Source organism: Haliotis rubra, unplaced genomic scaffold (genome assembly GCF_003918875.1).
Source record: "Haliotis rubra isolate DU_JTF1 unplaced genomic scaffold, ASM391887v1 Scf1197, whole genome shotgun sequence".
Classification (NCBI taxonomy): Eukaryota; Metazoa; Mollusca; class Gastropoda; order Lepetellida; family Haliotidae; genus Haliotis; species Haliotis rubra.
This window is the reverse complement of record NW_025765111.1, coordinates 145,639-161,580: the sequence shown is the minus strand read 5'-3', so window position 1 is coordinate 161,580 and position 15,942 is coordinate 145,639. Positions and strand designations below refer to the sequence as shown.

At 40.9% G+C, this 15,942-nt stretch overlaps 1 protein-coding gene across 1 annotated transcript; it reads left to right on the top strand.

Annotated features, from left to right (window-relative positions):
- Window positions 1-1,991: 1,991 nt before the first annotated feature.
- LOC124261632 (von Willebrand factor C domain-containing protein 2-like) lies at window positions 1,992-10,725 on the top strand. Its single transcript, XM_046695975.1, has 2 exons — window positions 1,992-2,913; window positions 9,629-10,725. Exons 1-2 carry the CDS (start codon window positions 2,445-2,447, stop codon window positions 9,781-9,783), a joined length of 624 nt encoding a protein of 207 aa, XP_046551931.1. The 5' UTR covers window positions 1,992-2,444; the 3' UTR covers window positions 9,784-10,725.
- The last annotated feature ends 5,217 nt before the right edge of the window (window positions 10,726-15,942 follow it).

The window sequence follows — 15,942 nt, the reverse complement described above, 5'->3', positions numbered from 1 at the left end:
CGGCACATTACATATCCGCTGAGCTATCATGTGACATTAAGTGATTTGTGGATTGGTTCAACAAGGGGTCTTCCATTTGATGAGACAGATGATTTAATCACACGATTTGGGCGGGCGGAGGCAGTGAGATTAAGATTTATTAATTACAGCTATATTGGGAGCGGGAAGGGGGAGTGTGGGCAGGAAATAATGAGACAATTTTGTTTTGTTATTGGGATTTATTTTGGGGAGGGCGGGTTATCTATAGGGAAAATGTCTTTCTAAACTATGAATACACAATGCCATTTAGAAAGTGGTCAAATGTAACATATGTTATATTTGGGATTACACTGTCTCAGTAAAGTACAGATTCTAGTACTTTTGTTTGGGCGAGTCCCATCCGGGATTCGAACCCACACTCTCAGAGACAGGTACCTAATCGCCAGCACACAAAGTCAGCCGTCTAATCCGCTCAGCCACCGCGGCTTTCTAAACAATAAAAACGACCCACAAAATCGACGCACCTAAACATGCACACCTTTCCCCTAAACCCTACCCTCCTATCCAACACACGCCTGACCTTGACCTGTGCACGACCTTCCTATGTAAGTGCAATAATCCTAAACGCGACATTAAACCCCGTTTTCAGTGCTATGCACTCGAAGCCCCTCTATGCATGACGACCACAGTGTAAACTACCTGTACAACTCCAGACCTCAAAGTACTTAAAGCAGCCGCGCGGATACAAACACGTTTCCCACCTGTATCTGAACCAAATGGGGTGGCCTCATAGATAACCCCTTGGCTCGCCCCGCGGTGGATCCGGAATCGATTCCGCACATGCGTACTCTGTGAGAGGCCCATTTTAGGTGTCCCCTGCCGAGATACAGCTGGATACTGCTTACTGCGGCGTGAAACAATACTCATTCACTCACTCTGAGAGAATACCTTCGTTCATACACATTCCTTGTGCCCTTTGTGTTATATTGCTACACCTTTAAAGTGGTATACAACGTGTTCAACAACAAACAACGCACAATGTAATGTATTTACTCATGGCAAGTAAAACAGTTTATTCTGTACGGATTGTTTACTGTAACGGATTGATTGTTTTTACGTGTTATTCTGTACGTTCAGACTGAATAACACAAGCGCATGTTAGAGTTTAAATAGAATCTGTTTTCAATTCAAGACTATCTTTTCTTCAACTCACGACGGAAACTAAGACTTTCATTACACCAACACATAAAATTTCAAATTATATAAGTCTTCATTTTAAAAAAGGGGCGGTGGGTAGCCTAATGGTTAAAGCGTGGTCATTACGCCGAAGACCCGGGTTCGATTCCCCACGGTTCATGATACAATATGTGAAGCCCATTTCTGGTGTCCTCCGCCTTGATATTGCTGGAATATTGCTAAAAGCGGCGTAAAACTATACTCACTCACTCGTATTAAATGACATTTTATTTGTAACATCAAACAAGCAACCAATCCTGTAACTTCTTTCAGTGGCATTTTAGAAGCTTGAAAGTACAATAAAGACACATTTTATGTTATCATAAAGCGTGTCTATATTTAAAGACGTCCGTGTGCAGTTTAAATAAAAACTATCCCTGTTCATGTATAGATATGTGCTTTCAACAATGACATGATGCTTGACTTTGCCTTTGAATTGTTAGCCATGCAACATTCAGGGGGAAATGCGCCACATATTTTCGACTTATTGTTTGAAATCCACCTGTGGATAAAAGAAAGTATTTACATTGTATGCCTGGCGATTGTCTTAATACGGAAACTCCCCAGAACTAATGAATCGTGTATAATCAAGTTTTACTCAGAGAATGCTACGTTTATCAGTAATCCCTGCCCCATTCAGCATTTACCTCCCTTGATCAAGAACGATCTGAATACTTCATAGCCTAACTTACACAGGTTAACGCTGCGCCGCAGTTGAAGAGTATGTCTGATTTTTTTTGGAGCAGTTACCTCCCCTAATCAACAACGTTTTGAACACTACTATGAGTGACTTACACAGGTTAACGTTGCGCCGCTTTTGAAGAGTGTGTCTGACTTTTTTCAGTGTTTGGCAAAACCTGTTTTGTCGATTATGTGGTATGGGCCTGCATGGTAGGCTGCTTGTGGTAAAGGGATCAGAGACTGCGGAATTGGGACAAAGACCACAGAGCATGATATACAGGCCGCGAGTTGCAACGACATGCGAGATCACTACCAGGCGCGTGTGACTCTATGGCAAAACATTCTTTAATATCGTTTCCAAAATATAACGTTGTATTGTGAAGGATATACAAGTGTGGAATTCTGAGGACGGAGTCTGCGACAGAATAACTATGGACTTGAAATCGTTTGTTTGTAGCACCGTGTAAAGTGTGTGGGGTATATACACACCTCAGCAACGGAAATAAGCAACGTTTGTGCTTGTACTTCATTTTAAGTGAGATTCAATCATGTTTTCCTATCAGCATTATGTGACTCCTCTGGTTTTGATATCGACAGCATCGTTACTGATCTGTACTGAAGGGTCAACGGAGACGGTTAAAGCGACCACCTGTCAATACCGGAATGTGACGTACGCCGCCAGGCAGACCTTTAAACCAGACCCTTGTACGTTCTGCAAGTGTCCTCGGGGTGGAGGTGAGGCTAGATGCGCCATCATGGACTGTAAGTGGGAACCCCATTGTCTCAAGTTCGCTACTGACCATGACGTATGCTGCCCTACCTGTCTCCACTATGGGTGTCTGCACAGTGACGGGAAGGTCTACGAGGTGGGGTCAGTTGTGTCCAGGGGTAACTGTTCCACGTGCTACTGTCCGGAGTCCGGAGGGCGGACTGTCTGTGAGGTGACGCAGTGTCCGCGGCCTCGGTGTGTTGACCATGTCGTCAGAGAGGGCACCTGTTGTCCATCATGTCCAAATGGTATGTATAACAATACGAAATTAATATTACCAACTGAAATTGTCAGTTTCCTAATGTTTTCACTATTGTTTGAATGAGTAAGTTAGGTTTAAGGCCGTTTTTACACATATCAAAGAAATATCACTGCTCTTAGTAAGATTTGCGTTAAAACGTCGCAGAAAACAGAAAATAACGGGATACATTATAAAACCTATGACTGGATTTTGTTTGTTTTAGTTTGTTGTTTAACGCCACACTCAGCAATATTACAGCTATGTCGGCGGTCTGTAAATAATCGGATCTGGACCAGAAAATCCAGTGATGAACGTCATGCGCATCGATCTACGCAATTGAGATACGATGACGTGTCAACGAAGTCGGCGAGCCTGATCACCGCATCCCGTTAGTCGCCTCTTACGACAAGTATGGTTTGCTGAAGACCATTTCTAAACCGGATCTTCACGGGTCATCTATGACTGGAATAGACCTTGGTGCTTTATCGAACTAAATGGGTGCATTCTCCTTTGAGCTAGATATTATTCTCGCTCATAGTCTCAATGTACAAAGTTGTCTTTGTGGCAGCCAGAAGCGTTAGTATTTTAAAATTAAGTGACAAATAATATCTCATCCATTAATTATCTGTACAATCATCCTGACACTCAAAATTCATCATCGTTAGCTTTCTGTGGCAAATGATTAAAGAAACGTTATTTTATACCACAGCTGGAAATGTTAAATCTGTACCATGCTCTTAACAACATGTAATTATAATTTTCGAAGTTTTTAGGGCCCGAAAACCTAAATGTGTCATACTGACAGTGTAGACTCATCTCCTCAGAGCTCGAAAATGATTTATAAGTAAATTACATTTGAAACACCGCTTTACAAACAATATATGGTAATATTTCCTTGATCTAAATGTCGTTCAAACCCCGGCTACCTCCAGAAAGGTCAGACAGCAGGATGTGTTTAAAATGCACCGCTTGTTTGTGAATTTTGCCGACGGTCGCCCCGACATCCCAGACCCCGACATAAAAACTTCAACATGACAGAAACTGGAAACCTCCAGTAATAAAACAGCGTGTGAAGTTTGTTTAAGCATCATATAGCAATGCTGTTTGCAAACACTGTTACCAGACATCCATGTCTTTGTAATCAATGTCGCTTTGACACGGACTGTCGCATTTTAAACAGATTTATTCTTTTTTGATGAAAGGCGTCTTGACGACCGGGCTTTCTGTCGGCACACAACTGACAGCCTGTTTTAAGATACAGCCCACCGGCAATAGAAATGAACATTTAAATGTTCTTTTAATATGTGTATTGACTATTCGCTCGCCCCAATTTATATTCAGCGTTACTTAAGTTATGAATGTAATTAAAGTTTATAGATCCTTGTAATTAAATATCGCACACTCTACACAGCGAAAATAATATTTGGCTTCTTCACTAAGAAATGTATGACAGTATGTCGAATCTATAAACCTTGAACGTTATTTGAGCGAGTGAGTGGGTGGGGCTTAACTGAACGGTATGCATTTCTGCTTAAACTGGGAGGAAAGCCCGAAGTAATGCAGTTCTCAGACATTTACCACTATAGTGAAGCCCATGATCCCGAGCATCGCTGTGACCAACCTAGAAACATAATCTGGGCAAACCGGGATTGGAACACTAGATTCTGGTGTGCCCAAGGGAGGCAACTCGATACCAACCGTGTCCCTTTTTTTTATTTGACTCCACAACCATACATGCAAGTTCTTTATTATTCTTCATATAGGCATCGCTACATGCATATTTTATACACATAGATCTACACACTAACCCGTGATGATCCGGGGTAGAATTGATCTTCAGTAACCCATGCTTGTCATAAGAGGCGATTGACGGGATCAGGTGGTCAGGCTCACTGACTTGGTTGACACATGTCATCGTATCCCAATTGTCTATATCGATGCTCATAATGTTGATCACTTGACTGTTTGGTCCAGACTCGATTATTTACAGGCAGCCGCCATATAGCTGGAATATTGTTGAGTGCGGGGTAAAAAACAACCCACCAACCTATCACATACACACTAAATTACAGCCTGTTTACACTCCTCTGTCTCCGATGTGACACCATGTTCTCCTTCCCAACAGAGCTCACTCCAAATAGAAACACAACACATTCAGAACATTGGAACGGCCGCTCGGCGACACATGGCAGATTTTTTCCGTTTTACAAAATCCTCATATAACCACATTCCAGCAAAATTCAGCACTTATAACAAGATAAGTACATCACGCAACATGCAATACGACATCATCATGTTCAGTAGAACTAGCCCGCCACATAAACCAGAGATAACAACTCATACATGAGAAAAAACTCTGGAACTGTGCCCTCCCGACGAATGCTAAAGTTCTTACTAGGAAGTTTATAGTATTTACAACATGATGCAAAATGAAACAAACATTGTCTCACCACAGGACAACAATGTCATAACAGTATTCTCAAGGCTCTGCAGCCTAGTTTGCAAAACATTGCTGCTCATAATATACCAACCATTATAATACATTCAATGTATAACAGGATATTATAAAGGCTTCGCAGCCTGGCATGTGAATCAAACAAAGTCACAACACATCAGTGTTATAAAGGCTCTGCAACCTAACCATACACGGTAGAAAATATGAGCAAATCAGCTCTACATACCAAACTTGGTTTACTACCCATGAAGATAACAGGAATTAAACCTGTTTACAAAATTCATCAAGTGCACATAAATCCAGACAGCAAACAATGCTCACAAGCACCACACTGTGCTAAATTCACAACCATCACGGTCAAATACAACCACCACCTGCAACAATAAAACAAAACATGAGATATTATGCATATGAAATATAGATATATACATATATACATGAAATTAAAGGAAATAAAAGTTAAATGATGTGAACACTGCTGTGTCTAGAGCAAGAGAGACGATATTTGAAATTCCTTCTTCATTTATACCTTAAACAGCGCCACCTGTCGGACAAAATTACCTCCCTTGGTAGATTCGCATACCACCAAGGAGAAAATAGTTTCTATCTAATTCATTTCATTCAACCGAAAGAAACAATATTTATTCCGTAATGAAAACAAAAACAAAACGGTTTTGCCTCATGGCAGTCACGTGGGGTTTGGAAGTCATGCGTGTCCTTTTGCTTTGGGGGACGGGGTGGGTGGGTGTCCTTTTATCTATAACTTAGGTTCTCGAAGTAACCGTGATTGCACAATTTTAATAGCTTGACATAAAATATATGTGCAAGACAAGGTCGTTCTGACATGGACTGCCATGGCTTTCCCTCAGAATAATCTCAAGGCGTAGCGAGCACTAGATCTGGTGTTATCAGTTTTATGTATCAGATAACGATGTTTGGTTGTATACAGCGACAAACTTGGGAAAAAGTGGATTATCTGGGTTGCCGTAATTCAAATCGACAGGATACTCAAAACATTGAGCGCAATGTCGATATACTGACATCCAAGACCATGAGATAAACATGCTCTGTTGTAACTGTATGCTGCATTCTATCTCGAAATCGGATTTGACATTCTAAATCAAACATTTAAACTTCACGCTGCGTGTTCCGTCCATATTTCAGTTTGGCACCGTTAACTCCACAGGGAACATAGATCTACATTGAAAACACAGTATGTTTACGTCCTTTTTAACGTTGTTCTAATAAAAACACATCAGTTCGGACACATTTCTGTGCCGTGTATTCAAAAAGTGTATGATCATGTAGAACTACTTCAACTGTCTGTGCAGACAACACAACCCTTACGCCATTGTTTGAGTATTTTGGGTATCCCATTTACAAGTGAGTGAGTGAGTTTAGTTTTACGCCGCACTCAGCAATATTCCAGCTATATGGCGGCGGTCTGTAAATAATCGAGTATGGACCAGACAATCCACTGATCAACAGCATGAGCATCGATCTGCGCAATTGGGAACCGATGATGTGTCAACCAAGTCAGCAAGCCTGACCACCCGATCCCGTTAGTCGCCTTTTACCACAAGCATGGGTTACTGAAGATCAACATTCTAACCCGGATCTTCACGGGTCATCTGATTTACAAGGATTACATCAATCCGATATTCGGTAATGACCCGCACAGACTCTAGCAGAGTCATCCATACTAACCTATAGTCTAAACGTATGATCAAACTTAGCTGTGCACACGTTGAAATCCCTGAAACTCTTAACAGGGTTTTATGGAAGGCATCTGGTGTGAATTATGTTGTGTCTGTCAGGGTTTTACCTCTTGAATAAACTCCTTACAGCATCATGCTAACAGTGTAGAATCGACCATGTGAAAAGACCTAGACTGTATTTGGAGGCTAGATATTCTACAGCTGGAAACAAATATATTATTGTGAAGAAGACCATCTTCGTGTATTCTTTATAAATGATATCACCTAATAATGAATAATGTTTATCCGGCTTTCTGTAATATTATTTTTAAGCATTTTGTGGGGATCTATTTTTCGATAAAACCCCAAGTCCCTGCCCCTTACTCCACACTCTGCCACATACACGCGCATCCAATCCGAATTTCAAATGGTTTAAACGTTCTTAAAACGTTCTTAAAAGACGTTTCTTCTGAACTCACAACTTAAAGCTTTTGTACCCATGTGGGGAATCGAACCTGGTCTTCGGTGTAGGGGAACGTGTGCTATAGAAATATAGAAATGTACAGGGCAATATCAAAAACAAGTTTGGTTACTAGCTATGTGCCTGCTATCTCAGTTTAATCAAGGCGAGGGTTCGTTGTCTTTTTATTGATATGCATTAGTCTAATTCTACAGCTATTCAATTTAACGTGACAAAGGACACGCTGAAGCATGGGCCGTAATGCCCACTTTCATTTGTTTGGTTGTAATGTCATTTAACATACACCCCCAATGGCTTCTATTCTGCCTCTGCTGATAACAGCGTTGTGTTATGGATGCCTTCTTTACGGCCTTGTACACACACACACACACGCACGCACACAGAAAGAGAGAGACACACTGACGAACGCGCGCATAGAGACACTCAAACACAGACAGACAGGCAGGCAGACAGACAGACAGACACACACACACACACACACACACACACAGACAGACACACGCACACACACGTACACACACAAAAATTTATCTTCTGAACTTCTGGATCACGCTAAAACTCCTGACAAAGGAAAGTGTACACCATATGATGATGGTGACTTTGGATGAAGCAAACGAAGAAAGGTCATTCGATGGTGATGCATTTGATTCTTGTATCACAAATGTGTTTTTGAACTATTACCATTCTAGATAAATTCATTTCTAGTGTATACCTTCTTTTGCTTGGCACTTTCCTTCCGCGACACTGTAGCCAATATTCGGACATCACTGTTTTCCTATCCGTGCGCTGTGCTCCATTATGTACCGTTTGGCAACGTACACAAGTATGGAATCCTGTAAGGGACATTGTCGCGTTGTCGCGCATTTTTAGGCTTTTTTACACATCTTAGATGGGGCGACAATGCGACAACGCGACATATTTTGACCTTGAAAATTGTCGCTATGTCGCATTGTCGCCCTCTGGGGGAATAGAAAAATATTATTCAAAACGCGACCTGCGACATCGCGACAATGCGACAAATGGCCGAACTGTCGCGTTGTCGCATTGTCGCATTGCCGCGCTTTGGTTAATTCTGCCCCCATTTTGTTTGTTTTTGAGAGGGCGACAACGCGACAATGCAACAACGCGACAATGTCCCTTCCAGAATTCCATACAAAAGCGATAATTCCGACGGCTTTTGGCATTGCGCTCTTCTACCCAGAGCTGCTTGCGAAACAGCGATCAAATAGCAGTTAACCGAATACCCTTTGTGACGTGATCCGAGGCGCATTCAATGGCGTTCATGTGTAATACTGTCCATAAATCGTCGTTTATTCCTTTGGAAAACAGGCAACGATATACCACAGCACAGGTGTCAAGGACACTTCCAATTTGGGATTTATTTCAGTGATAGTGGAAGGAAAAAACACAAACGTAAAATGAAACATATACGACTTGAAGTAGTGTACGTTGTAACTTTGAAGAATGCAAACTAAATTGTGATGCTTTAAAATGCATTATTAATTATCTCTTCATTGTCCTTATAACTAGACCAAGATGTCTCTAATGCGTTTGTATCCATATGCAAATATTACACATCTTCTGCTTTAAGTGAGATCAGCATATACATCCCATCTCTAAACCAAACAGCCAAGAACTACTATATGCAAATAGAATATAACAAATTAGAAACACACATGTTTGTAGTTATAAATATCTATCCCATATGATAGAGTAGCTACATTTTACTGAGTAAATTATATGACATGGGGGTTCTTGCTAACAACGTTCAACTGATTGTTTTACCAAAATGATAAACTGCCGGGCAAGAAAATATACACATGCAAACTGGATTTGACAAACCACTTACAAACTTAAAAAAACACAAGTCTAACACAACAAAGCTTAGGGACAAAGGACAACTGTGATATCCCTATTATATACCTCATCATCGAATAACTACTTCGCATTTGTTTAATTTTTCAGTCATCATCTAACCCGAGTGTTTACTATGTTTTTCTTTTAGGCTATTTCAGACCTTTACCCTGCAATGTAACACAACATATAGTCTTTAGTTATAGTTCTTAATTTATTTTCCTTCTTCCTCTAGGGCATAACTGTCAGTACAAAGGACACATCATCCCAGCGAACAAGATACTGGACATCGACCATCGTCGTTGTCGTTGCAAGCGTCTGAAGTTGGCAAGGGGAACGTCGTTTTTTGCCAGCTGTCGAAAGAAGCACTACTGGCGAGCGAAACATTAAAAGTGGTATTCAAACAGTTGAAAATGTAGCGCATATAAGTATGTGAACATACCATCCAGCCATGCACAGGGAATTAAATCCAAGGGCCATGTCCACAAAGCGACGTTAATTCTATGACTGTCTTAAGACCGATATTTGAACGTTGACTTACGTCAGTTGTACATCCTGCTTCACACAGTGGCATAATCACAAGTACATCATGTGAGTGTCAGTCATATACATCGAGTTAGATTAGCGACGGTGACGTGATGTACACATTACGTCATCACATCTGACGTCAACCAGGTTTCAGGGCTGACATACAAGAATGCCTGTCTCCCTTCTGTCTGACTGGTATGCGCTTATTTCACATTATCACATGACATTTGATTGATGGACGTTATGACGTTCCTTGCTTTATGTCATCACTTAGTTAATCACATTCCTATGACCACAACGCTGTAATGTGCTTAATCACGTGCTTAATCACTTGTTATAGCTTGCAAATGGATGTTGTGTACAGTCGAAACCCCAGTGTATGGAGTCTATCGGGACCGTTTTGTCTCTTCGAGATATCCGAAAAACCAGATAACGAAGCATCAGCACCAAGACCGTTCTGTAGCTGCGTAGCATACGATAGCATACACAAGAAATGTGTACGCGATCTTAAATTGAAATGATGTTTTACCTGCAATGATTTAAACAAATGTGACAAATTATTACACTGTACATTTACCTTATCAGGCACAGTAGAAATCTCAATTAGCCTGTCCACTTCACAATAACAACAAAATGCCACCGAACCTTCAAAATTGTTGATTCACTGCGTCATGTTAGTTGGATTGCTTTAATCCGACTCTGAATACTAAGTAGAATTTAGAAATCAAGTATGATTATTTCTAGACTGTACAAGATAAATTTAAACATCGACATGTTTTCGAATTAGAATAAAACATGTTTCATACATTATCGTGGTTCGTTTTATTTACAGCTGTGTAGTAACAGTTTTATACGTAAAACAATTAATTTGTGTGGATATTCGTAAATTTCCATATCCAGACAAATATAAAACTATCGCTCATTATATACAGCATATTCCGTTAGAAGTCTTCATTAGGGGCGATGGGGTATCCTAGTGGTTAAAGCGTTCGCTCCTCACGCCGAAGAGACGGGTTCGATTCCCAAGATAGGTAGAATGTATGAAGCCCCTTTCTGTGTCACCTGATGTGATATCGCTACAATACTACTATAGCGGCTTTAAACCACACTCACTATAAGTCCTTATTACAATCAGTGGTTTATGACGACCATTTCTGTTCCTCCATAGTGGTAAATATGGAATACTGTAAGGGACATTCTCGCGATCTCGCATTCTCGCGATTTCAACCTTTGGAAACAAGCTAAAAATGCCAAAAGTGCGAGGATGCGAGATCGCGAGAATGCATGTTCAACTATGGAATACTGTAAGGGACATTCTCGCGATCTCGCACTTTTGGCACTTTTAGCTTGTTACCAAAGGTCGAGATCGCGAGAATGTCCCTTACAGTATTCCATAGGTGAACGTGCATCTCAACATACACCACTTTAACCCTCCCGCCCACATGAAGCTGACACGCTGTCGTATAATTGAAATCCTGTTTCAAGCGGCGTTCTAGGATGTTAAAATTCAAGGTGACACACACCCGTGAAGGTCCGGATTAGAATATTCATCTTCAGTAACCCATGCTTGTCGTAAGAGGCGACTAACGGCATCGGGTGGTCAGGCTCGCTGGCTTGGTTCACACGTCATCAGTTCCCAATTGCGCAGATCGATGCTCATGCTGTTGATCGCTGGATTGTCTGGTCCAGACTCGATTATTTACAGACCGCCGCCATATAGCTGGAATATTGCTGAGTGCGGCGTAAAACTAAACTCACTCGCTCACTCACTTAAGGTGACACCTACATTAAGGATGATACACTGTAAGGTAACTTCAGTACACGACAACTTAATGAGTGTCTTATATGCGTGGCTAAAGATGAACAAGGGCCAAAGTATGTCAAATTGTCACAGTTTCGCTCTTACGGATGTTGAGATGATAGTTACAAATTAACATAGTGAGTGGTCAGCAGGAACTGTACTAGTCGTGATATCAAAACAAAACCACTAAATCAGAATCTAATATTTGTTTTAATTTACCTTTTGATACCTTTACAACATCTTACATTTCTAACTTTCTATTACACTAACCCTCTGTCAAACAATCTAACACCCAAATGGTTACCACTAACGAACTATCTCAAGGCGTGCTGCCTTATCAATATATCGAAACGAACTAACTACAATTTCACTTCGAACTCCACACGTTGCAAAAACGCATGCTTTTTGCATGCTCGAGCTTTCCGCGAAGTAAGTTGTTGTCAGGTGTGTTTTCGCGAACTGTTCGTATGTACACAAACTGAAACCTAATAACCTGTCTGGTTAACAGTTGTGAATAAATCAGTACAATGAATGAACAATACATTTGTGTGGAGGCTTTTTCGGGCGTTTTGTCACATGATGACAAATTGGTGTGTCCTGGAACAATAAGGACTTGACTGTAGTGTAGATGTATTGACTGTAGTGTAGATGTATTGACTGTAGTGTAGATGTATTGACTGTAGTGTAGATGTATTGACTGTAGTGTAGATGTATTGACTGTAGTGTAGATGTATTGACTGTAGTGTAGATGTATTGACTGTAGTGTAGATGTATTGACTGTAGTGTAGATGTATTGACTGTAGTGTAGATGTATTGACTGTGGTGTAGATGTATTGACTGTAGTGTAGATGTATTGACTGTGGTGTAGATGTATTGACTGTAGTGTAGATGTATTGACTGTAGTGTAGATGTATTGACTGTAGTGTAGATGTATTGACTGTAGTGTAGATGTATTGACTGTAGTGTAGATGTATTGACTGTAGTGTAGATGTATTGACTGTAGTGTAGATGTATTGACTGTGGTGTAGATGTATTGACTGTAGTGTAGATGTATTGACTGTAGTGTAGATGTATTGACTGTAGTGTAGATGTATTGACTGTAGTGTAGATGTATTGACTGTGGTGTAGATGTATTGACTGTAGTGTAGATGTATTGACTGTAGTGTAGATGTATTGACTCTGTAGTGTAGATGTATTGACTGTAGTGTAGATGTATTGACTGTAGTGTAGATGTATTGACTGTAGTGTAGATGTATTGACTGTAGTGTAGATGTATTGACTGTAGTGTAGATGTATTGACTGTAGTGTAGATGTATTGACTGTAGTGTAGATGTATTGACTGTAGTGTAGATGTATTGACGGTTGTATCATGAATCTCGACACGAGTTAGGAACGATAATGATGAATTCAGGGGTATTTGTAGCCCAGTTGTGTGCGGTGTAGCAAAATAGCCGAAGCTGAATCGGTCATGATAATAGAGTTTAATTTCATGGTCGTAAGCAGTGTTATATAAAGTTCTGTTTGTACTTTGTGTATGAATTTAATGTTTGATATCACAACCCGTAATGAATACACAATGCCATTTAGAAAGTGGTCAAATGTAACACATGTTATATTTGGGATTACACTTTCTCAGTAATGTACAGCTAGATTCTAGTACTTTTGCTAGGTTAAGTCCCATCCGGGATGAGATTATTGCAAGGTCTGTTTTGAATAAAGACTGTTTTATGTACGTTACATATCTGTCAATCTGAGGCGATTGTTCCACACGGTATATGTAAACATCAGCCGCTGGGTACAGGAACCATCCCTTCCCCCTTAAATCCGCCCTTGTTTGTGGTAGATGAGCTTTCAATTTAAATGTTAAAACCATTTAAAATTTCATGCCAACAACAAAAGAAATCACTGCACACGACAAAGGATTATGTTGAAAACTTCACAAACAACACTATGATTACAGACCGTTCATAATTTATGGCTGGGGGTGGGGGTGATGATTATTTTTATGGAGAAGCATGTACAATGTGAATATAGCCCCCTAAATTTAATGTACAAAATAAGTGACACACCCCAACCCCCTGCATGTTATGTACAAAATCAATTAACCCCCCACCCATAGTTTCTAAGCATAATTTTAAACATATTTTTATGTACAAAATTGCTGACCCCCTAGTACGTGTGTACAAATTTGATACCCCCAGCTCCCCAGAACAAATTGGGTGACACCTCACCCCCTCTTAAGATCATCATCACCCCCCATAGCCATACATTATGAACGGTCCGTTAACACAACAGAATGCCACACAGTTCATAGACTACGCTGGACATCACAAACACCACGCTTGGCATTACAAGAAACCGCACTCAACACAACAAAACTCTAGCGAGTGAGTGAGTTGGGGTTTACGCCGTTTTCTGGGACACCAGAAATGGGCTTTACACATTGTACTCATGTGGGGTATCGAACCCAGGTCTTCGGCGTGACAAGCGAACACTTTAACCGCTGGGCTACCCAACAAACTCTAGACCCGTAAAGAAGTCTTCGGCAAACACCACGTTGAACACTACAAAAGTCTACGCTTAACACTAAAAACACTGCACTGAACACTACAAAGCACTGAACTTAACACTACAAAACACTTCAGCGAACATTATAAAACACATTTATTCATTTTCGTTGTCCCATCGTCACAGTTGGGTTTTGCTTTGATTTTGGACTCGTTTGGCTTGAGTTATGTCTGTACCTCCTTAAGCAGTATTTCAGTTTTATCTTCTCGTCTCAACTGAATATTGGACAATGCCTGACGTGACCGTTTACCGCTTTGGTGTCATGAGTGAGTTACTTGAGTTTTACGCCACTTGTGACAGTTATTCATTTCTCGTGAAGTTTGAAAAGAAGGGGTCTCAGACGTTCAGCACTTTGGTAAAAACTCATTATGGATATGATTCTGACAAACCTTGAAACATTATCAAGCAGATCCGGGGTTCGAACCCACGCTCACATGTCACTGCCATGCTATCTGTGCCCCCATATTACTGTGAGTTAAATCCTGAGTACAGTAGAGAGGGGTAAGTTATCACAACCCTCAGAATGGCATGATATCTTTAGTTATATCTTTCTCCACAGTGGAAGCTGCATGACAGTGATTTATGAGCCAAAAACATCTCTCCCAGAATCTGCCTCTCGTTTATCGAAGTAATCGGATCACCTAGTGTTTATCAAGCTGGATGCTGCATTGTACGGACATTCTCACTGGGTATTCTCGTTACCGCTCAGTCTAACGTCATCACGTCTGCGAGATGCAGGTTCTCAAAGACTTGGAAAGTTGCCTTATCTTTCAAGAGTTCTTCCAGAAAACATCATTGTTTAGATCAGCTGACGCTGGCATAAAACCTAGCTCAGCATGAAACACAAAGTTAGGAGTAAATGAATAAGTGTGATGCCAGTTTGAACAGATCCGTAATATATGAAGCGGTGTATTCGTCGTGTGGAAGGTAGATCAAAGTTCCACAGGTCGTTGATGTATCTAACGGTAGTAACGATTAAAGGCTTGGGTACATTGCCCCTTTAGACCAAAGGACGTAATCGGGTAGAAGTTTGTCCCTGCAATTGAACCCGTGAAGATCCGGGTTAGATTTGATCTTCAGTAACCCATGCTTGTCGTAAAAGGCGACTAACAGGATCGGGTGGTCAGGCTCGCTGACTTGGTTGACTCATATTATCGTACCCCAATTGCGTAGATAGATCCTCATGCTGTTGATCACTGGATTGTCTGGTCCAGACTCGATTATTTACAGACGTTGCCATACTGCTGGAATATAGCGTAAAACTAAACTCACTCAAATGACATTGCAACCAAAGAAATGAACGTATTGCAATGTCTGGCATTCCGGCCCATGCTTCAGCGTTTCCGTTGTCACGTTAAAATCAAACTCACTCACTCGCCCATTCAATTGATACGGTTAGTGAGTGAGTGAGTACGTTCTTTACACCGCTTATAGCAATATCTCAGCAATATCACGGCAGGGGACACCAAAATAGGCTGCGCACATTGTACACGTGGGGAATCGAACCAGGGTCTTCGGCGTGACGAGCGAACGCTTTAACCACTAGGCTACCCCACCGTCCAGCTCTAACGGTTATGCTACTCTGACAATGTATGTGTTACAACGTGAAGCTGCTAACGCGAATCAGGTCTTTAAACAAAACAAAAAATACA

Excerpts from the sequence above, each read along its gene's own strand:
- LOC124261632 (XM_046695975.1), top strand. The coding sequence starts at position 2,445 with ATGTTTTCCTATCAGCATTATGTGACTCCTCTGGTTTTGATATCGACA. Across the intron at positions 2,914-9,628 it reads TTGTCCATCATGTCCAAATG|GGCATAACTGTCAGTACAAA; the intron begins GTATGTATAACA and ends TTCTTCCTCTAG.